Source organism: Ambystoma mexicanum, chromosome 10, assembly GCF_040938575.1.
Source record: "Ambystoma mexicanum isolate Mex_15411 chromosome 10, UKY_AmexF1_1, whole genome shotgun sequence".
Classification (NCBI taxonomy): domain Eukaryota; kingdom Metazoa; phylum Chordata; class Amphibia; order Caudata; family Ambystomatidae; genus Ambystoma; species Ambystoma mexicanum.
This window is the reverse complement of record NC_090932.1, coordinates 549621444-549645709: the sequence shown is the minus strand read 5'-3', so window position 1 is coordinate 549645709 and position 24266 is coordinate 549621444. Positions and strand designations below refer to the sequence as shown.

Genomic DNA, 24266 nt, shown 5'->3' with positions numbered 1-24266 from the left:
ACCGATCTCCCCCCCATGTCTTTGTCTTCTAGTAAATATGACGGATCGCCAAAACGCCTGAAGGAGTTTCTCGAATCCTGCGCTATCTATTTTGCCTTTCGCCCTCATACTTTTGCCAGTGCACACACCAAGGCGGGGTTTATGATCTCGAATTTAACGGGTAATGCCCTGGCCTGGGCCTCCCCACTGGTGACCAGCAACAATTCAGTACTCCACGATCATGGCGCCTTTGTCACCTTGTTGAAGCAAACTTTTGAACATACTGAGATAACCCATGTGGCCGCAGAAGAGCTGCTAGACGTACAGCAGGTCAGTAGTGATCTCAGGACCTATATCTCGTCCTTTAAACGCCTAGCGGCTGAGGCCGGGTGGCCGGAACAGGCACAATTTACAATCTTCCGCCGCGGACTCAAAGAAGAATTGAAGGACGAACTGGCTCGCATAGCACGACCTACCACTATCAGATTTGATGTCTATAGCACTTCAGATAGAATTTCGCCTCAGCGAGCGACGGGCTGAAAGACGAAAGCTTCGCACCCCAGTCAACTCACCCTCCTCTGAAACCCCTCCTCATCAACAGCCCTCGGCTTTATGTAAGGAAGAACCCATGCAGAAAGGAGCCGCAAGAGCCCTGTTAACTCCGGAAGAACGAAGAAGACGGCGAGACACGGGTCTCTGTATGTACTGCGGGTCAAATGCTCACCTCCTCCGCAATTGTCCAGAGGTCCCTCCTCGTAGGACGGGAAACGACAGACCTCGGAACTGAAGGTGACAGGTTTCCGAGGTATATCTCCTTGTCCCTATGTAACCTTAGCAGTCACTCCTCAATTAGATACCATGGACTCTCGTTTGATGGTAGTATCTCTACAGCTACAAACTCCTTCCAGAAAGCTAACAACCCTATCCCTCATTGATTGCGGAGCTGCCGGAGTCTTTATGGACACCGTATGGGCGGATAGACAAGGAATACCTTTAGTTCAGCGCGAGGATGCCCAGAAGGTGGAAGGAGTTGATGGGACCCCACTATCCTCTGGTCCGATAACTCACACTACAGAACCACTCACCGTGGTTATCCAACATCATACTGAACACTTGAAATTTGATCTCAATCGAGCAGCTCACTTCCCCGTCATTCTGGGTATCCCATGGTTGAGAAGACACAACCCCTCCATAGATTGGTACAGGAACACCATTACCTTTGAGTCGGGATTCTGTAAGGAGTACTATATGCCTCACCTGTCGCAGGAAGTAGTGAAGGTCCTCTCGCCAGAGTCAACCGCCACTTGTGACATCTGTTGCATACCTTCTGAATTAGAGGAGTTCCACGAAGTCTTCGTCAATAGAACCCTATTGGAGTTGCCCCCACATCGTCCGGAGGACTGTGCCATAGAATTCTCCCAAGATGCATTAGTTCATTTCGGGCGGATGTTTCCGATGTCTCTCACAGAGAAAGAAGCTCTACGAAAGTACTTGGATGCCCACATGGCCAACGGATTGATCCAACCTTCAAGATCTCCCGCAGGGGCCCCGTTGTTTTTCATCCCCAAGCGCGATTCCGCTGAGTTGAGACCTTGCATCGATTATCGGGGTCTCAACAAGGTCACGATTAGAGACAGGTATCCTATGCCTCTCCTCGCCGACATCCTGGAGGCAGTGCAAGGTGCCACCATCTTTTCCAAGCTAGACCTGCATAGTGCTTACCATCTTCTCCGAATACGCGAGGGAGATGAATGGAAGACGGCATTCCGAACGCCTTTTGGGCTCTTCGAGTATCGGGTCATGCCCTCTGGCTTAGTGAATGCCCCAGCTATATTTCAGCGCTTCATGGATCGACTGTTCTCGGATGTCCTTTTCATCTATACTGTAGTCTACTTAGATGACATCCTGATTTTTTCTCGATCCTTACAAGAATACGACCAGCATCTTCGAACCATATTAGATCGCCTTCGGACCAACCGCCTTATTGTGAACCCCGAGAAGTGTGTTTTCAAGACCAACTCTATTTCCTATCTTGGATATATACTTTCAAAGGAAGGAATTTCTATGGATCCAAGGAAGGTATCTGCCATCCTGGAATGGCCCACACCCACCTCTTTGAAGGAAGTTCAACGGTTCCTGGGTATGACAAATTTCTACAGGAAATTCATCAGTCATTTTTCTCGGATAGTGTTACCAATTACAGCTTTACTCAAGAAAGAAGCTGGTTCTTTTATTTGGACTGAACAGGCGAACAACGCTTTTGAGCAATTAAAGAAGTTGTTTTGTACTGCTCCAGTGCTACGTCAACCCAATCAGGCTAAACCGTTTGTAGTGGAGGCCGACGCCTCCGCCGAAGCGTTGGGGGTCGTGTTACTCCAGGAACATCAGGGAATTGACTACCCGGTGGCCTATCTCTCTAAGACCTTGGCAGTGAGTCAGAAGAATTATTCGGTTATTGAGAAGGAACTGTTAGCGCTCAAGACTGCCTGCGAGGAGTGGAGACACTTGCTACAGGGTAGTGCATCACCCTTTATTATGCGTACCGATCATAAGAATTTGAAGGTACTCCGGGGAATGGAATGTATCAATTCTAGGCAAGCACGATGGGCGCACTTCTTTAGTCAATATGACTTTATCATAACTTACATCCCTGGTTCCCAAAATGGCCTCGCTGACGTACTCTCCCGGCGGAATACCCCAGGTGTGCCTGCCACTCCGCCAGCAGAAGACCTTATTCCCCCGCAATAGGATAGTGGGTATCATATCGACATTCCTGCAAGAGTTGAAATCTGCCACCACGAGGAGTATGGAAGACCAGTTACCTCTAGATAAGAGACAAGATCTAAGAAGGACAGAAGGGCTCTTATGGTACAAACAGAAGTTGTTTGTTCCCACGCGAGCCTTACAATTGAAGGTTCTGGGTTGGTGTCACAACCATGTGACAGCCGGTCACCGAGGACAGAAAGGTACTTTGGAGTTAGTGTCTCGTACTTTCTTTTGGCCCTCTTTGTCTAAGGATGTCAGGAAGTATTGGAAGGCCTGTCCAGTCTGCGTGCAAAGCAAGGTCTCTGTAAGTAAACCATTGGGGTTACTAGAACAACCTGAAACACCATCACGACCATGGTCCCTGATCTCGATGGACTTTATAGTGGATTTGCCTGTTTCCCAGGGCTATACTTGTCTCATGGTCACAGTTGACTCTTTCACCAAGTTAGCCCATTTCTCCCCTTTGGTTGGGATCCCTACTGCTCCGGTGTTAGCTGAGGTATTCCTCAGGGATATATTCAGATTACATGGACTCCCTGAGAGGATCATATCTGATAGGGGGAGTCAGTTCACTTCTCGATTCTGGACAGCCTTGTGTCATCGCTTAGATATTAACAGAGCACTGTCTTCGGGGTTTCACCCCCAGACCAATGGCCAGACTGAACGGCTTAACGCCACTTTAGAGCAATATCTGAGGTGTTACATCAACCATCACCAAGACAATTGGGTATCCCTTTTCCCATCGCGGAATTTGCCTATAACAATTCGGTACACACGGCTACCAACCTTAGCCCCTTTTTCTGTACTTACGGGGTCCATCCCCGGGGAATTCTTCCCTTATTCGGTTCCCCTATCAACATACCCTCAATTGAGTCCACATTAGCAGACATCTCCACCGCCCATAAGAGCGCTCAGACCAGTTTGGCCTCGGCTAGGGAAAGTTATAAGACGCAGGCCGAACGTCACCGTCAGCCCTGTCCCCTGTGGAAAGAAGGTGACCGCGTATGGCTATCTACTAAGTACCTACCTCGTTGGCTACACCCTACTAAATTTCCCCCCTGTTTCGTGGCCCCGTTCAAGATCAAAGGATTAATCCAGTAACCTTTAAACTCAGGCTTCCCAAAGACATGAGACGTATACACCCAGTTTTCCATTCTTCTCTCCTATGTTCTGCTGATCCCAATATCCCCAAGAACAGAAATCTCCACCTTCCTTCGGTTCCCGCCCCCATCCCGGAAGAATACGAAGTTTCCCACATTAGGGATTCCAGATTTAGAAAGGGAAGACTAGAATATCTGGTGGCCTGGAAAGGATATCCTCGTTCAGAGGATTCCTGGGAACCGGGGTCCTTTGTTCATGCCCCCCTTCTCACCCAGAGGTTTCATCGTTTTCACCCAGGTAAGCCTGGGTGGTCCAGGTATAGAAGGGGGCATACTGTCATGCGCCGCCAACGTTGGGGTGTATGGTCGCGGTGGAGACTGGGCTGCCATTTGCCGCCAATCACATCCCACCGCACACCTCTTGCAGCAGTCTAGTTGTTTCCGCAGCATCCGCCGCGGTACGTCTTTTTCTTTCTGTCCCACCCGGAAGTCTGCACGTTGCAACCCTTTCGCGTCAGGCTCCGGGTGAGACGCTTGCAGTTTTCTCCGTACCGTGTTTCCTTCGTTCAGCCTCCGCCTGCCTTCCTTACCTGTTTTTTTCCTTAGATTTAGTTTCTGCTGTTCTCTCCTACGGACACTCCCTGTCCTCCCTCTTTTTGCCCTTTACTCCGTTTAGTTTTTCCAGTTCCTATTATCCTCCCTTAGTTTTTCTTGGCTGCCTGTCTCCTCTGCGCCAACTATCATTCTTTGGCACATCCCAACGTATTGGACCTTTATACACCACAGTGGAGAGGGTTTTTTTTTATGCCTTCTGGCTTTTTCCCCCCAATTGGCTTGCTCCGGCAGAGAGGCCCCCACTAGACCTCTTTGTACTAGGTCAGGGTGGCTTCCTTCCGGGGTAGGCCCTATCCTCTGACAAAAAAAACGCTTTGGTGGAAGAAGAGACAAACAACCCGTGGTAACCAACGCCACAGGTGAGGAGGAGGTTGGAGGGTTGGAGTTAGAAGAGGAAGAGGGTAATTCGGAGGTTGGCTCTGACACCGGCATACAAACAACAGACTGCCGTTCTAAACACTGTTTTAATCGAGGTTACATGATTCGCGTCACGTGCCGTCCGCGGGCAACAGACTATACAGGTAGACACCGAAAAGGGACTACTGCATGGTGGCCATCTTAGGATGGTGTCTAGCTTACAGGGCTTGTATGAATAAAGCTGTTCACCAACGGAGTATGGAATTTGTTAAGTGAAAACCCTCCACATCCAGATTTCTGTGTAGGTATAGATGAATAATGTAAATAAGATCGCTCGGACCCCGCGTACCACACTCCCTGTAATGACATGATCTCAGGGAAGTGTTATACTAAATAGAGAACGGAAGGGTAAAGAGAGGGGGCTGTGCCCAGGGTGCGGGACGTGATTGATTCTAAACAGAGATGCACATAATGGGCGCATGCGGCATCATGTAGCTCAAAATACATGCTATGTGTTGGTCGATGTTATATGTGGAAGCAAGGGAATACACATTCTGAGACCCACAACATCAATGATATATTAAGCAGGTATTGGTAGTATGTAAGCAATAAAGAGTAAAAAGTAAAAGGTAAAACATTTGACCTTATACAGTTTTGCCTCAGTGTACTGAGGGCACTCATCAGAGAATCTCAGAGATGTATCACACACATATGTCACAAATTCAGCAAGTACCAACAACACACGGAGGAAAATGATAGTTAGAGAGTTGCAAGGGTTAGCCAGCACATGGATTCGTTTAAGCCTTCCACGTCTGTTCTAAGTCTGTATATCCACATCTGCTCGCGTCTAAAGAGCAAATCGTGGATATTTCCTCCTCTCGTAGGTATCTTCACTTTTTCCAAAATTGTCCATTGGATATCAGTGGGGCTGTGTTTCTTCTCTATGTAATGTTCTACCATAGGTGCCGTGATCTTCTTGGTTCGTATGCACGAGCGATGTTCAGCCAGTCTTGTTTTTATTGGGCGGGTAGTCACGCTCACATATCTCAGGGCACACGGGCATGTAATCAGGTAGATAACATTTTTGGTATTGCAGTTTATTTCTTTTTGTGTCCATGGGTAACGCCAGCCGATGTCTATAGTTTTTGTTCTGGTGGTACCAGGGCAGGCAGTACATGACCCGCATGGGGTGTGTCCTGTTGGTTTTTCTTGATTCCAGAGAGTTTCGACAGGTACATTTTTTTTTCTTTATAGGTTTTTACAAGTGAGTCTCTTAGGTTCTTATTCCTTTTCATGGCAAATCGTGGAGTGGCCAGATTTGATTCTCCTACATTTAGAATGGGCCACAGTTTCAGGACTTCTTGTTTTAGTTTGTTGGTAAAAGGTGAGAACGTAAAGAATGCAGTGATTTTATCCTCTGAATTCATAGTTTTGGCATGTTGTTCTAGTGTGGTATCGCGTGGTATATTGCGTGCCCTCTCCCTCGCCCGTTTTATGGTTCTTCTTGGATATCCTCTTGTCTTCAGTTTCTTTGCCAGCTCTTCCGACTGTCTCCGATGTGTATGCCCCAAACCAGGACACTGCAACGTATTTCAGATCACTATACGCAAGGATCAGCTCATATATAGATGGGGCAGTAGTCCGGAGGGGTGGGGGGGATTTTAACTGTAGCCTGGATCCGACGATGGATAAGTTGGACAAAAAACTAGTTTGCCCGTCCCAGTCAGCCAAAGCACTGCGCACACTGATGCAGGCCTTTCGGTTAGTGGATAGGTGGAGGGCCCCACAGAACCTATGCACTAGGCTAGACTATGTGTTCACCGGAATGGAATAGATGATGACATGTGCAGAATACAGAGCCATGGTCCTGTCGGATCACACCCCTATGGTCGTGACAAGGCATAAATTAGTTTTAAAAAATTGATTAGCAGAATTTGCCAATTAAAATATTTTTGATTAGCAAATAAACCTATTTGATTAGCAATTTTGTACTCCTATTTTAAATGTCACCAGAAGTTAGTTTTACCCCAAGACATACAATTAGCAAGAATACAGCATTTCTATGTACCTCTGAAGTAATACATTCATGCAATGAGTGTAAAATGTAAAGATTCACTGCATGAATGGACTACATAAATGGATCTGATAAAAAAATCTCTGTAAACATTTTTCAGTTCAACGCTCTGTGCAGAGTGATCCAGTGACCTGACAGCTACATGACTTTGCCCTGCACTCGGGCCGGGACAGGCCTTTGATGAACCACCAGCGAAGGCAAGTGGCAGAGTGCTCCACCATCGCACATCATCTGCATATCAGACTGAGGAGAGTATCAGTCTCCATGTTGTTCAGTTATTTATCTTGCAATGCAGCAATACATATGTATTGCCCGGGCTGCTGCTATAGAGCAGTGACAAACGTTGCCTACCAGCTCTGTGTAATTACCTTCTGTGAAGTTAGGTAATTGGTGTTAACGTACATTTAGAATTATAAATTTTTAACAACTGAACATCTTTCCATCTTGTGCTGTTGGGTGGGTTGTGTATTTTAGAACGCTCCAGTGGTGCCAACAATGTATGTTTTGTATTTTCCTGTGATGTAATTGTTATGCAAAGCATTAGTTTTGAAACTTGAAAAATCCTACATCTTTTTGGCCACAAAATGTTGGCAACTATGCTGCAGGCCTGGGTGCTTGGAAAGTGGCAGAAATAATATTTCTCCCGTCCGTTCGGGCTAAAGTGGAGATCAACTTAGACGTGAGTACCCCTTGGGCATGTCTATTTGGTGGGGTTGGGGGGGTCCCAAGGCCTCGTAGAGCGAAGCATGTGAGCAAACTAAAGAATCTAGCGTACATACTGGCTAAGCGCAGAATAGCGATGAGCTGGAAAGCACTAAATAGACCATCTGCACAAGCATGGTGGCAAGATCTAATAAAATGATTGAATGTGGAAACAGTGGTATGGCAAGAAGCCAGGGAAGAAACAAGGACTCGGAGGAGGGGGGGGACTGGACGCTTGGAGACAACTGGTGGCTGCATGGACAATATCGGACCAAACCAGTCTGGTTAGAGGGTAGTCCAAAACGGGATGTGCAAGTGCGAATATGTGATGGGGAGGAACAGTTTGACGCAGTGCGGTGTAGGCTCCGGGGGAGTTAAGGGGGTGGGAAGGAAAAGAAAATAAGCATATAACTAATGGTAAGCCATAGCTGGAGACTAAATATGTAGTATGGTGTTGCGGCAGGCAGGGTAATTGTGTACTTGAGGTAGACAAGATGGCACTTGCCGGTCTTATTTATTTATTTGTTAATTGCTTATGGTTTACACAAAAACTTTGCAATAGAAATAACAAACAACAATCATAAAGCACCCAATTCAAATAGAACAGGTTAACGACCCATAACCATTCACTGGTTTAAAATCAACTCCACATTTTTTTTTAAAAAATCGCATATCCAGTGAAATTTCATTACTGTTTAAAATCTTGACCCAAAACAATTCAGTTTAAAAAAAATGAATTTGAAACAAATTGAGCAAAAAATACAGAACACCAAGGTTGAAGAATTGGACAAACAATTAAAAGTCGATACAGTGTTTCCACTTCATGAGCACAGAATTTGCATTGTCTGGAATTCCTTGGTATTTATTTCCTTGCACCTGAAACCTCTCTTGTTGAAAATAGATTCAATTTAAAACGCAACATCGCATATCTATGATATCTCAAAACATGTTTTAACAAATAGGTGGGGAGCACATTAGAAGCCTTAATTTCATGCTTGAGGTGATAAAAAAAGGGTGGTTCATCGCTGAGGCTCGACTGTTGATCCATTCTATTTCAAACATTTTCTTTTTGACCTTATACGGCAAAGTTATAAGGTCATCTTCAAGAATATTATAAGCCTCTAGTACTTCAATCATTTAATTTTTTCATTCAAGTAAAGCCCTACATGAGTTCTGATTCAATTCTACCTTTAGAGCTGAAAAGACACAATTGCCGGTAGGCATTAAAACATTTGTCCATAACCTTTTTCCAGTCTGCTTGAGTGCGTAGCGAGATCAAACTGACCGCGTGCCTCAAGACTGAAATACGAGTTCCACGAAGCAAATATACATTTTTCTTCCAAAACACGATTCAGCCGTATCCCATAAATTGGGCAACAAGCCTGTTTTCGACTCCATAAAGAAGGCGAGGGACTGTTTTTTATGGTAATACTTCAAGATAGGAATAATCGAAAAGTAACCAAATTTCCTGTCAACAAAACATTAGTTTGGCTCCATTTACCTTAATTTTTCTTTGCAAGTTTTCCAAAGCTAGCTGAATTGAGCACCTGGCATAGATAACGACAGCCAGTATTAACACTTTGGACCACTTCTAAACACATGTGATTTAAAAACCTATTAAATGCATTATTTTCCTCGGTTTAGTATAATTTATTATTAACATTTTTTATTTATTTACATTTAATGTAAGATCCTTTGATGAAAATTATGCGTTAGTCGCTGCCAGGGCTCTCTGCAGACCGATGGGGGTTAAGGCACACCAAACAACATTGTCTACATATGCCAAATAGTTAATTTGTAGTTTACCCAATTTAGGGGGATATTAAAAATATATATTTTTTAAATTGCCCCAAGATCACTTATATAGAAATAAAAAAGGTGCTAAAACTTAACCTTTGCGTAAACCCTGCTTTATTTTAATCAACCTTGTTGTATTACTGTTTTGATCCATTCTGACTTATGTCTGTCTCGGAGTGGAGGGTAATCAATATACTCAATATGCCTTGAGGGCAATCCAACTTATTTAATTTGTCCCACAACATGGCCCTATTTACGCAGTCAAAAACCTGCGGAATATCCAGGAGGACCCCATAGAGAACTTTTTTCCCCTTTGGGCTTGCGCTTGCAGTAAATGAATTGCAAAACAGTTCTGGGCAGTACTCAAGCTTGCTCCGTGACCTGATTGAAATGTGTCCAGACAACCAACAGTAGAGGCCCACACAAGTTCTTGGAGGATCAATGCACCAAATATGAGAGAACTTGGGCGATAGTTCTTGGGCTGTAGTCTATTGCCACTTTTGTAAATTACAATGATCAGGGCCTATACGCAGGATATTCTGAGATCAAATGTTTTTCCATATAATGGAGTAAAAGTTCACTGACGTTTCATTGCACATCAAAGAATAGACGATGGGGGCTGTATATAACGAAGGAGGTTAAAGCACTGCTCACCAAAGAAAGACGTGGCAAAGCTGATGTTCCGAGGCACTTCCAGGCACAATAGATGGCTTGTGATTCGGCAGGCGTACAATGGCAGACCACTTCTGCCACGTTTTTCTCCTCCGCCTCCAGCACAAGCTATGCTGACCCAAGTGAAGCATCGGAAAATGTTCTGCCAAGTGACAGCCACCCATCAGGTCATAGGTTGCTTAGAGAGGGGAAAGAATTCTCGCTCGTTGTAATGACTCAAGCGCCTTGTAACTGACATGAATGTTGCAGGGGCATTGGGATTTACATATGCTTCCTTTATTAACCCAAATGTCTCGAAATCCTTTTCATGTGGGTGGTTGTCTCGGTTAAAAACGTTAAAAAGGGTGATCAGAGTAACCACACAAATCGTTTGTTCAGAGAAGACAAAATCACTGTGTCCGCACTTGAGGTGCTAGAAACCCATTGAATGCTGGGTCGTGGTCTTGAGTGTCTAGATATCGCCTCCTTCTTACGGAGATATCTTACGATGTTGTGGAGGGGCCACAACAGGTCAGGTCGACCAGTTTCGATGGTTATATATAATTGAAAACCATCTTCTTCAGGACAATAGATTTCTTCATATGATGGCGCAGTCACTCGCTATCCTCGGGAGTAGGGCAGCGTGCACAGCCTGAGCAGGCTACACGGGATCCTGGTGTAGTGCAAATCCGAGTGCTGCAGAAGCCGTGGAAGGACTTCTGAAACACGGAGGGATGCCGCAGTGCTGATTTGGGTACGATCAGCACTGCGGCATCACTTATTTTGGTTTATTTACTGTGTAAGTATTTAAAGAATTCAGGTACAAAAAAACAAAAAAACCTCTACATTGTCTAGGATTATATATTTTTCATTTATGTTGTGTATCTGGATATTTTAATCTACCTCTTTTCCGTTTCATTAAAAATGTATGATCAGTTTCACTCCAGTTGGTTGTCCACAGCATTTGTCCTATAGTCTGAACTCCTTAGGAGCAGAATGTACATTGGTTTGGTAAATTTAGCATATTATAGACTTAACTCTTGTGTCTAGTTACAGTGTGAGTTGATTTCTTCCTTGTTTCTGTTGTATCCTTGCCCCAAACCCACACTGCACACGCTGGGGGCTACCCTATTTTTCTCGTTAAATATTTGATATTTGTATAGCACCTACTGCCCCTGTTATGGCTTTAACACACTGTGGGGTAGAAGGCCCTTCGGAAGACCGTAGTCTGTGCAAACATGAAAATAAAAAGAGCATTACATTAGTATTTAGAATTAGGTGACTATTTAATTTCTAGCAGATATGACTAGTTTAAAACATTATAAACATCGTGCAGAGATGACTGTTGTCAGTGACTATGTGACAGTTGGACCACATTTTCTGTGGGACCCAGCTGTATTCTATGGGTTGCAGCACATGAGCGGGAATGGGTATTATGGTCTATCAACCCGTAGAGCAACTGTCTACAGTTGAGGGCTCTGCTATACTTTACATGCAGAACACATGCAGAATAAATAACATGCAGTCACATGAAAATGACATGCACAATTGTCACATATGGGAAAGATACATTCAGCGCATGTCCTATTGTCTGTACAATCGGGTTATTGCAGTAAAATGTTTTATAATGGATACAAACTTGATAGCAGTAACACATTACCTATACAAATATAGATACATTTTAAAAGATAAATATCTCAAAATTGGCACCTCGATTCTCAAAAATGTTTTCAGGGCATCAATCCCACATAAGATCTAGGTGCATGTCAAAAATCTTGAACATCTAAGTGGCAGATTTTGAGTTATTTGGGTCATTTTTTTTTACCCCCTGTTAAAAGCAACTACAACATTTTTTTTTTTAAATGAAGCGGTCCATGAAAAATTACAAAATGTTCTATGTAGGAGCGGCTCGCTCAAAATGATATTGTGGATTGTTTCCAGAATTGTTCATGGCAGGGTTAAAAAATTCTTAGGAAATTATAATATTTTCAGAAACTCTATAGACAATCACACTTAACCATAACTACACTATGTACTAGCATAAAATGTCAGTGGGCAAACACTGACCAAAAATGTGCTACTCTAGTAATAAAGAAAGACAGTGCATTTGGTAACACCAAGTAGTTGATAAGGTGTGCTCTTACCACTTCTAGTCCGATAACCGTCCCATGAAGCGACCCGTATCTCAAAAGACGCAAACCGCCTGCATTTGTTGCCACATTACCCCCAATTTGACAGCTGCCTTTTGATCCAAGATCAAGAGGCATGACGAAGTCTCTGTCTTCAAGGTACTGATTTAGGTTCTCTAAGATGCAGCCTGCCTGGCAAACCAAGGTGCCTGCAATACAACAAGACATGTTTCTTCAACACAGAACAAATCAATATTGCAGCTCTTCTCTCGACATTACTATTTTTCTTGTTAAACATTGACCACCAATCGCCTAAGGTTAACAGCAGGAATTAATAATACTATTATACACCAGAAATCATACATCCTGATCGCAAACAGTGCATGCCAACAATTTCACTAAAACATTTAGAATTTACTAATTCAGTACAGTATCTATTCCTTGCCAGCCAATAGTAATCATTTATTGATTGCCCTGTAATGAAATCTTGCAGTAACACTGTAAAGCGATTGCTTTGCACACTAATGTAACTAGGATTACTGCAACTAATGGTGATCGGCAGCTTCACTTCCTGAAATCCAACGGGACTTCTACTATGAACAGAGCATCAGCCCAGTAACACGTTATCTCTTTGAATTGGACTGATCACTACTGATAGTCTTTCTCCTGGCATAAGGCAGCACTCTCCCACCACTTGAGCTGGCCACCAAACATTATACCGCAACACCAGCCAGACATCTGCTCCCTTCACCAATCTGTTCTTTGATTGAGTCTCTTTTGGAATGACATTCCTGATAAAGGCATATATTTCTTACCAGAGATGCTGTCCAAGCTGATTATCTGGTTCATGAGGGACATGGAAATGATAATCTCATCAAAGACTGGTACGCTGCCTCCTACCAAGCCGGTGTTTCCCCCCTGAGGGCTCACTGCCAAATTCCTTTCATTACAGTACCTGAAAAAGAGATCAGTCATAGTGATGTCAGGGTGTTTGTGTGTTTGTGCTGGATGATGATAGATAACATGCTTACTTTTTTGCATAGTCTAAACTACTTAGCCCTTCAAAATGCATGCACTATTTTGGATGTGAAAGGTGTAGTGCTGTACACGTGCATGTTTAAAATACAAAAGAATCTAATGTGTTCATCAGACTGGCACGTACAGCAAAAACGTATGTGACTTGTCACATTGGTTAACGATTTCACAAGGTATATAGAAGTGAAAAAAAGACAATCTTTTGCTTGTATTAAATGCAAGGAATTGTCTTTTATGATACATTTCTTTTAATACAATGCAGATTTATTTCTCTGAAAATTAGAATTGACATGGGTAAATTTAGCAATATTTTGGACGTGCATACGACCTCTAAAAATTCACTCACTTTCACAAATGCTCGCACACGCTCAGTTGTAGTTTCCTTCTGTATTCTGAAAACGGAAGAGTGGTAAATGGAGATTTCACTGAGAGAGCAGCTTAAATCCAGATTTCCCATAGAAAACTGAATTTTGGCTTAAAAACACAATTTGTCAACATAGCAATTTGACAATCAGATGGAACAATAAAGATTGCCCACGCTAATAGCTCAGGAAAGTCTTCATTCTTTTAAAGACAAGGAGGCGAGCATTATGCTTATCTTTCTTTAATACTGCCATATCAGCATTTCAAAACTTCAACTTTTAACTTTTATGTTTTGGTTTTTCTTACATGTTACTTGGGAAAAAACAAAGCAGGAAGTTACAAGTTTCATCTCTCAACTGAATCAACTAGGTTTTAGAAACCACGCTTCCCATAATCCTGAGGCCCTTTGTAGTCCTGACCTCTACTCCCACACCAATCAGTGGCCAGATAGGGGTATAATAACTGGCTCCCCTAAGTCCATTCCTCTTTCCTTTGCCATCAGAGTTCTAGAAGTACAGATAGTCCCTCAAAATGTCTAACACAATCCATAAGGCCTGCACTCGATCCGCAGCTGGCTTGACTGTTCGGTCCAACGGGACAACTTGCCAGAAGATCCTCGGTGCATATCCTGACTTGCTCATGTCGCCTTCTGATCGTCTCCTATGAGAACAGAAAAATCATATGACGGCGGGAATGAACTACAAATGGAACATCATGCATGACAGTTTTCATTCGCTCAGTCATTGCTCTCATTTGTTTCATACATTAGGGTGGGATATAATGCTCGCCTCCTTGTCTTTAATAGAATGAAGACTTTCCTCAGCTATTAGCGTTGGCAATCCTTATTCTATGACAAGACAGGAGGCTCGCATTATGCTTGTACAAAGCCTGCTATTACTCCATTCGGTATATCAGATACTGGCTTGAAGTAGAAAGTCTTAAAGGTGGATTCAGAAGACCAATCAGCAGATTTCATAATATTTTGTAGGGCTACTCCTGTCGCAAACGCTCTAGAAGCCATTGCTCTCCTAGCGGAATGTGCACCAAATAAGGATAAGTCTATCCCTGCCCACTGCATGACCTCCCTCACCCATCTCGCAATGGTCGCTGTCGCTACTGCGTGGTGAGGTTTCCTACGCGCTATAAGCAACTGAGTTACGCCGCGCGGTCTGAGATGCGCTGTAGCTGCTTCATAATCTTTGATACATTGAGCTATGCATAATTTCTTATTCTCTGCAAAATATGGGTAGGAAATTAGTTTGGAGTCGGTCTTTGTTTTTTTCGCGATAGTAAACGCTACTCCTTCTGGATAAAATATCTTTTCTATCGATCCAATGCTTTCACGTCTGGCACCCTCCTGCACGCTACTAGACATAGAAGCATAGCTAATTTGCCTGATAGTTGTGATAAAGCTTCATTTTCCGGCCACCTAAGGAATAATTGAAAAACGTCTCTAACGTCCCATAAAACTGCAAACTTTGGCTCTGGCGGCTTTCTCAGTTTTATACCTTTGAGGAGCCGTAAGATTGCTGGGTGCTCTCCTACTGGATTATTTTCTATTTTCTTGTGCCCTGCTGAAATTGCGGATCTGTATACTCCTATCGTTCTGTAAGCAGAACCCTCCTGGAATTTCGAAGCCAAAAAGTTCAGGATGCTCACTAGAGGTGCTGAAATGGGATCCAGACTGTGTTCTGAACACCACTGCGCCCAACCGTTCCAAGCTGTGTTATAGCTCCTAATGGTGGAAGGCGCCCAGGAATCTCGGATACAATCTGCAGCGATGTTCGAAATTCCTGGCAAGTTCCATCTTCTCCTGAAACCCTGCAGGCAATCAGCTGCAGGGAACCCGTTTCTATGAGCGGGTGAACCCGACCGGTCGGTTCGAGTAGAAGGTCCTGGATGCTCGGAACTATCCTCGGAAAATCCGTAGAAAGTTCCATCGCTACTGGAAACCAGGCCTGCGCCCTCCAACAGGGTAGCACCATCACCACTTCCGCTTTGTCTCTGCAGACTTTCGCTAGAGCTCTTGTGATCATTGCAAATGGCGGGAAGGCATAGTGAACTGCTCCGTTCCATGGGTGTAGAAAAGCGTCCGTACCCGCTGCTCCTGGATCTATCCTGCACTGAAATATTTCTGCGTCTGCGCATTCAGTCTGGACGCAAACAGATCTATGTCTAGGGGTCCCCATATGTCTTGCAGGCGCTTGAAAACTAGAGGGTGTAGCTTCCAATCGCTGGAGTCTACAAGATACCGAAAGTTCCAGTCTGCTATACTGTTCTGGCTCCCTGGAAGATATTCCGCAGTCACCGCAATGTCGTTCTGAAGGCAATAATGCCAGAAATCTTTCGCTAATTCCGCTAGCATTCTGGATCTCGTTCCCCCTAATTTGTTGATGTAGCGGACTGCTGAGATGTTGTCCATTTTGAACAATACGCAACATCTTATTTTGTCCTTCGTGAATGCCCGAACTGCGAAGGAGCCTGCAAGAAGTTCTAGACAATTTATGTGGAGATTCAACTCTTCGCCGGACCATTTCCAGCCTGTCTGGGCTTGTTCGCACCTGGCTCCCCAACCTGACCTGCTTGCGTCTGACTCGATGGTCAGTTCTGGAACATCTCCGAAGATCGCTTGCCCGTTCCAGGCTTCCATGTTCTCCAGCCACCACCGTAGCTCTGTCATGACTTCTTGGTCTAGGTTCACTAGCTGATATTTTAGGCCTCCGCGAAGATGCTTGATCTTGAGCCTCTGTAACGCTCGATAATGTAACGGTACCGGGAAGATGGCCTGAATGGAGGCTGCAAGCAGGCCTACTATTCTGGCCAGGTTCCGAAGCGAAATTACTCGCTTTGCAATCACTGTCCTGAGCTCCTTCTTTATCGCTCTCACTTTGTGACTTGGAAGCTCTAGAGTCGCTTTCACGGTATCTATGGTGAAGCCTAAAAATTCCAACCTCTGAACTGGTGCTAATTGGGACTTCTCTAAATTCACTAAGAATCCCAGAGATGATAGGAACTTGAAAATCCACCGCACATCTCTTGTTAGGGTCTCTTTGCTGAATCCCATCACCAGGATATCGTCCAGATAGATAATCATACGGATACCTCTCTCCCTGATAGCTGCAGCTACTGGCTTCATCACTTTCGTGAACGCCCACGGTGCGGACGCCAGCCCGAACGGCAGGCATGCAAAGCGCCAAATCTCTCCTTCCCATTGGAACTGGAGATACTTCCGAAAGGCAGTTGCTATCGGAATCGCTAGATAGGCGTCTTTGAGGTCTAGACAGGCTAGCCGATCTCCTGAACGCAATAGGTCTCGGAGGAGATGGATGCCTTCCATCTTGAAATGGTTGTATTGCAGCCAACTGTTCAATTCTTTTAGATTTATTACTGGACAAATCTTTTCCCCTCTGCGCACCAGGAACATATTGCTGAGGAAAAACTGACTTTCTGTGCTCTCGCGCTCTATTGCGTTTTTCTTTACTAATTTGCTTAACTCGCTGTGTAAAAGCGCTTTCTCTTCTAGTGGCATGTTAATGGGGACAGGTTCTCTGACTGCTTTGGGATGTCTATGAAATCTAGGTGAAGGCCCGCTACTGCTTGTAAAACCCAAGCATCGCTTGACAAAGCTTGCCATTCTCTCAGAAAACGGAGAGTTCTGCCTCCGATAGGAACAATTGGTGTACTCACCGCCTGCTGCGGCCTCTTGGATGTCTTCCTCTGGCTGGGAAAAAGGTGTCCTGTTGACGGTTTTCCCAATATTGAGCGCGTGGACCTTGAGACCTTTTTTGATAGTGTAGCGACCAGACGAACGACCTCTGACTCGTCCGGTCCCAGCAAAAACACGACCGGGAAATATCTTCTTTATAGAGCTTTGCGCTCTCTCGAGGGCAGAGTAGGTGCCAACAAATTGAGACATTTCCTTAGCGAAGGCCTCCCCGAAAAGCAGGCCTTTGGTGCCCTCCCCTGCTTCATACGTGGCTAGATCGCTGAGCTTATTGTCGATCTTCAGGAGGATGCCTCTTCTACGCTCTGAAGAGAGCGCACAGTTCGCGTTACCCAACAAGCACACTGCCCTTTGAGCCCAGTTACCTAGGGCGTGAATATCTACTGGGGAACCAGCATCTTTTGATTTTTCGACAAGGTCCATAATCTTTGCCAGTGGACCCGCTAAGTCCAAGAGCTTATCTTGACAGCCTTTCCACGCACGATCGATGCCTTTCCTAACGTCTCGTGCTGTTTTGGTCACGAAAGTGACCATTTTTGGGTCTAGTTCTGGTGTATCTGCCAGCTTCCCGGGCAGTTCAGGCCGTGGACATTCTGATCGCATGCGGGATCGAACTTCTCTGTCCAGCGGCTTCCTGATGTGTTGTGACATGTATAATGCCACTCTGGGTGAGGGCACCCACTCAGAAGACTTTGGGTGTCTAATGGACTCCGGGTCGAACATATCTATTACGTTGTCTTCTTCCTCGGGAAGAGTTTGAGGAATTGGCTGAGGGAACTCTTCTTCCTCGCCGCCTTCGTCGTCGGGGGCGTATCCCTCTTCATATTCCCCTGAATTGTCCACCCCTGGGGCAGGGGGTCTGACGTGGCCATCTGCTAATGTTGCTAGAAAGGCTTCTTTCAATCTGGCGACTGGGTCGCTTTCACTTTGGGGAACAGAGTCAACCCTATCTTTTGTGCCCGAGGGGGTCAAAGAGTCAGCGCTCTTCCAGGCTTTTTTACCTCCCTTATTTTCAACCTTCTTCTGAGGGTGTCCAGCTGACGTCCCCTCTCCAGGGCTGTCGGCCCGTCTCTTCCTGGCCGCCAGCTGTTCCCGCTGCTCAGCCATGCATGCTTCGAGCATTTCTAACCTTTCAGTCAAAGGTTGCACCCCTTGGGAGACTGCTTGAGAAAGTGAATCTCCCAGTACCCTTTTGAAGCTGAGGGATAAGTCTGTGTCTTGCCAGGTGGGTTCTTCCTCCCACTCTTGTTCACTCCAATCTGGTGAGGTGGACTGGGAATCTCTCGGGTGCGATGAGTGAGCCATTGAATCCTGTTAGCAGCGCTAACTTCTTGGGGTCAGCTGAAAATTAAGGCTCTAAAGAGTTTACCTCCTGTGCACTCTGCGCCTTCTAGCCTATCTGTGAACTGTTTCACGTTCTCTGTATATTCAACAGATGCCACCAAGGAATGTCTTTCCCTTTTTTTTTTTTTTTAAATTCCTCTCAGGTACTGACTCACACGACCCTCTGCTCCGTTTCGCTTTGTGTACGCTCGAAAAGCGAGCGTTAGGAGAACGTGGAGCATACCGGGAGGCTGAACCTGCTTTACTGGGTCCTAAAGCCCTGCGCGTTCAGCGGTGCGAGCCGCCTCCGCGCACACGCGTATAATGTAGCCTGCCGCAGGGTCCTAGAGCCTTCGCGGGCGAAGACTTCGGCTACGCCAGAGGAGAACGGGGCGGCTCCAGAAGCGAGCTGCTTTGCCCGCGGCTCCGCCCCGCCTCTCCTCACTCTCGTTCCTGTTAGAATTGAAATAAAAGCATGATGGGGGAAAACACTGGTAATACTCACGCGCACGCGCGCGTGCGCTTCCTATACAACGGTACAAACGCTGTAAAATAAGCTCTCGACAGCCATCAATCAAACACCTGTTAGTCTATCCGCTAACTATCATTGATAATGAGTACATTTAGAGACTAAATCATAATAGACAACGATAATTTAAGAAACAGAAACATGAGACATAACACTTATCTCAGTATGGCAGCAAAAGGAAAGAGGAATGGACTTAGGGGAGCCAGTGTTTATACCCCTATCTGGCCACTGATTGGTGTGGGAGTAGAGGTCAGGACTACAAAGGGCCTCAGGATTATGGGAAGCGTGGTTTCTAAAACCTAGTTGATTCAGTTGAGAGATGAAACATGTAACTTCCTGCTTTGTTTTTTCCCCAAGTAACATGTAAGAAAAACCAAAACATAAAAGTTAAAAGTTGAAGTTTTGAAATGCTGATATAGCAGTGTTAAAGAAAGATAAGCATAATGCGAGCCTCCTGTCTTGTCATAGAAATGAAACCGGGATGCCGTTGGAAGCGAGGGGAAAAGGAGGTTTGGCCGCCTCATGATGAAGACCAGTGTCCGAAGACAGACCGGCAAACAAGGACCATATGGCCATCTCCACCCACCCACGGAACATCCACTAGGCCAAGAAGTGGTAGAACAACCTCAAAAGCCGGAGTCCCCGGTTTTGCGGATGAGAATCAGAAGCAAAAGCAGAAATGTAGCCACAGGAATGGGAAGCATTCCATTGATTGCCGTGCAACCTTGGGAAGAAAAGGCTCCGTCCTTAACATAGGCGGAATCCAATCCACCCAACATAACAATGTGTGCTTCTGAACATATACTATATATAGAAAGGGGGATCAGGCGTCCAGGCTCCCATCCCGAGAGTATTTTTCATTTAAAAAACACGTCCCGATTTGGGGATTCCAGCTGACATTTATTTCATAATAAACAGTTTACCCGTTTGTTATGGGGGTATGGGTGCCAGCACGCTATGATGAAGGCAGCCCCTCTGCCTATATGTTGGCACTGGGGTCGCGCAGCAGAAACACAGACAGGGTCAGATGGCACTGACTGACGCATGGTGCTTATTTGGCTCATGGTTCTTCTTTCTTCTTCTTGCTGACAGATTTTATCCATCAGCAGTGATTATTGGATACTAAGGCTTGAGCCTCATTATTTCATCTTCTCGGGTTGAGTGTGCAGTTGTGGGTTGGATTTCTTCATGGTCTGATTGGACTTGTCACAGTAAGGCTGGTTACACATGGTCTTCGCCGTCATGGGCCACAAGGAGCCCCTTTTATTGGAGGCATGACAGGCCTACCACATGTTACTCATTATGCACGTGACTGCACGAGCCGGGCTTCAGGTTATAACATTCCATGCCGGGAGTATAAAACAAAACAAAGGCAAACACAACACAGTACATTACATATTTACATGGATGCGGACAACAAAGTTTACTTTGACTGCGGCCAGTTTAAGCCCACTAGATGGGCAGGAGCACAGAGTCAAGGTCCATCACTGTCTCTTGCGCCACTGGGATACACATGAAAGGGGTGACATTTTTATTAGTCCTTGAACAAAATGTCCCTAGACCGCACACAGGCAAAGTCACACCCATGTTACCGGGGGCCACATCTGCTCTGCGGTATCAGTCCTTGGCCAGCGGCAGTCCATGACGACACACAGCGACAGCGAGATGTTGGGGCTGGCTGGTGGCTGCACTCGGGCTGCACCAATGTTGTGGCAGCAACCATGGGGAAGCAATGAGGACCTTCAGCAGGACTCTCTGAAGGGAGAACAGAATGGTGTTCCCAAGAATCCGCTGTCCCACCAAGACTCTTTCCTTCTGCCCCTTTCCCACATCAAGCAGGACCTGCTCCTGGCCCATGCTGCGCAGCGTGCCGCAAGGATCAGCAGGGCAAAAGTGGTGAAATGAAGATGCCAAACCCGCTCTTGGCCCACGCTTTCCAGTGGGGCAGCAAGGATAGGCAAGGTCCAAGTGATGATGGAAGCATAGACTGTCCCTGCTCCTGGCCCACGCTGCATAGCAGGACCACAAGGATAGGCAAGCTAGAGGAGAAGAATGATCCGGGCTCTCTGGCAGCATTGGCCTGTCTTCAGGCAGGTCCTCATTGGTACAGCCAACGATTGTCAGGCACAGGCTGGCAGTTGGGGAGCTTGGGTACAAGTTATTGTGGCAGCAGTCTATACCGCGCCCTTCTTCTCCCCCAGGCAAGAGTTCACTGCTCATCAATGCAGTGGCAGTCCTTGCTGCGCCCCTCTCCCCCGTACGCCATGACTGCAGTGGCAGTCCTTGCCACTTCTTTCTCCCCCAGGCAGGAGCACAATGTAGCAGAGAAGCAGCGGCGGTCCTTACCGTGCTTCTCACACCCAGGCGGGAGCATGTCCCAATTCCCTTCTTTTCCCATTGCGGTTCACACCAGGACTCCAGGGCGGGTGCTGCCCTAAAGCGGAACTTCGTCGGGAGACCAGCGGTTGTCGGGTCAGATCCGGCCAGACCCAGGGCAGCCTTGAACCTCCAACCTTTTTGCTCGTACCCATACGCATTTACTGATTGCGCCAACAGAATGGTTACAAATAATTCGTAGGAAAGTCAGTAACAACAACCAAACCAAAAGCTCTTCATAGCACTCTAGTGACATAATTCTGTAACCCTGTAGTGTGATCGCATGGGGAGGCCCATTGGGGGCTAGGCAGGGGGGAGGGGGGGGAGTGTGGGGGGGCGTGACAGAGTTGGGGAGTAGTTTGAATGGGCTTGGAGTGCTAGTCCTACTTTTATGCTTCCGGCCTGCACCGGTTTTTAATTTTCAAAATCTGGTCACCCTATATAAAGGCCTATCTATCTGTCATGCCCAACATAGCCGTACGTTGAAGGCACCTGTCCAAACCAACAATGTTAACCAAGTTCACCCATTGCAGTCTGGCATTTGTTGTGCCAAACAATATAAGACTAAAGGAGACCACAAGTCCAAGAAAATGCTGAAAAACTCACCAAAGCCATGCAGCTCTGTCTGCAAAATATGGTTCTTCCACACTTCACCAGTCAACCTGTCAGTCAGGTTGCAGACAATGTATTAGGCACAATACAAACTCACAGGCAGGACAAAAACAATGCATGGGGGTTGGGGTGCGTTTGAATGTTCATTACTCATCAGGAGTGATGTCACATAGAGTTTGCCCAGTAAATCAAAGCAAAGCAGACCGAAGCTATAAATGTGCTAATTCCCTGAACAACCTAGATGCCTCCAAATGGCATGTACGTCAGGCATGCCCAGAATCATTAATATACTATGTGGGGAACTCGAGGCAATGATAAACCTCACTTTTAAAGGGTGGTTCAATAGATCTTTATTTAGTGACAGCTTAATTGGAATTTGGGGAAAATCATAAAACGAAAAAGGAATTTCTATTTAAAACAGTGTCAGGGAAGGCTAGCAAACTAAATGGTTATTGGCTTTTCATTCTTCCAATAGATCAACACAAAGTAATTCCTAATCTTTATAAATGTTAGCCCTTCCTGGGACAGCTTAATCTTGTAAAGAGAGTGCCATAGGGTTAGTGTTTTAATAAGCACCTTCTTTCAACATGGTACATCTCAAGGTAAGTTTATTTAAGTTCTTATGTTCATTTTTTTCTGCACATCACAAGGCACGCCTTTACATACAACCACCTGCCACTGTTGCTCAAGCTAACTGCCCCCTTTTCAAACCCATACCAGGCAACCTCACACTCCAGCACTCCACAACCTCCAGGGTCAGAGAATCTACCCATATTGCCGTTTATGTACACATCATTAGTATGCAGATTACAACTGTTAGTCAACCTCAATAACAAGGCTTCTCTTAAGCAGTCATTCAGGTCCTTGGCTGACCTTACTCTGGAACATAATAACCCCAAAAGCATTACCAACACAAGTCCAACGCATACTCTTTGAAGTCCATCCATGTTCTCAGGCAACAAAATATAAGTATTGTTCTGGAGAGGTGCCTGCAGCAGTTACCCACTGTATGGTGTCTCCTCCAGGCCTATCTTCTTTCATTTTGTGTTTCCAGGGCTCAGGTTTCCGAGTCTTAGGTCACCAGGCTCTCCCTCAGCCTGACATTCACTGGCAAGTTTTGGTTGGCCATTAGCTGCCTCTGAGTTTACAGCAGATCCCTCCTCCAAAACCAAGGGTTTATCAGTTTGTACAATAGGTCCCTTCTGGATCCTGGATTTCAGGAGTCACAACATTTCCTTCCTGGTCCTTTGCTTTCAGGATTTACATCAAGTCACTCTTGAACAGAGGGCGCTAGAGAGCCAACCAAGATGGCCGCCTTGGTCTGAGCTCCCGTACATGCCCCGCATTAATCCTGAATAATCCTGCTGTTCCGGTGGTTTTTACCGAACTACATTCCCGATTCTTTGCCTTTGGAGCTGCCAGCTATCATCCCCCCGAAAACAGAGGCAAAAAAAACCTTTCCCTGCCTCTGAACGACCGGCGTGGCCTTGAGGCCTTGCCTCGGACGGCTCACCTAACGAGGCACCGGGCCACTTGCTGCCGCCCCAAACCCCCAGAAGATCCCCAAGCACTCATGATCCAGCAGAGATGCCCTGAGATAATTGCGGCAAGACGGGCGTGGAGAGAGAAAAAGCGTTCTGCAGCCGCTGAACCAGTGGAGGACCTCGCCACCGCAGGTCGGGGGTGCCGCCGAAGGCCAAGGCGGCTCAGTGGAGGACAGGCAGTCTCCCCCCCTCGTCGTATCCACATCATCGGCCGCGGAATCCGGCAGAGTCCTGCGACCCGTTGGGAGAGCTGGGGGCGAAGGCTCCTGGTGCGACCTCGGAGTGCCGCGCTGTCCGGAGCAGACCCCGCTGACGGAGAACCACGCTCGCCGGTGAGGAGGGAGACCGAGACCAGCCGCGCACGGAGGTAAGGAGAGGGGGGGAGTCAGAGCAGGTCAGTGACATCGAGGCCAGCCTGGGCACCCCCCCTCCCGCACACACAGGCACAGTCGGCGAGGCCGCCCGGGACACCAGCAAAGCAGAGTCCCCCCACCCATCCACATCGAGGTAGTTAGGACCACGGAGCGCAGGGCGCCGGCACCTTCGCGACTGGCGTTGAGATAGCCGTGGCTCAGCCCTACATAACGGCC

At 46.2% G+C, this 24266-nt stretch overlaps 1 protein-coding gene across 2 annotated transcripts in view; it reads right to left on the bottom strand.

Annotated features, from left to right (window-relative positions):
* The window catches only part of D2HGDH (D-2-hydroxyglutarate dehydrogenase), a 1571200-nt gene that overhangs the window by 1406634 nt on the left and 140300 nt on the right, over positions 1-24266 (bottom strand). For both annotated transcript variants that reach the window (XM_069618127.1, XM_069618128.1), the window contains exons 4-5: positions 12986-13125; positions 12186-12379 (exon numbers count right to left, since the gene is read on the bottom strand). In XM_069618127.1, coding sequence (XP_069474228.1) covers positions 12186-12379; positions 12986-13125 — 334 coding nt within the window. The remainder of the gene's footprint in view (positions 1-12185; positions 12380-12985; positions 13126-24266) is intronic.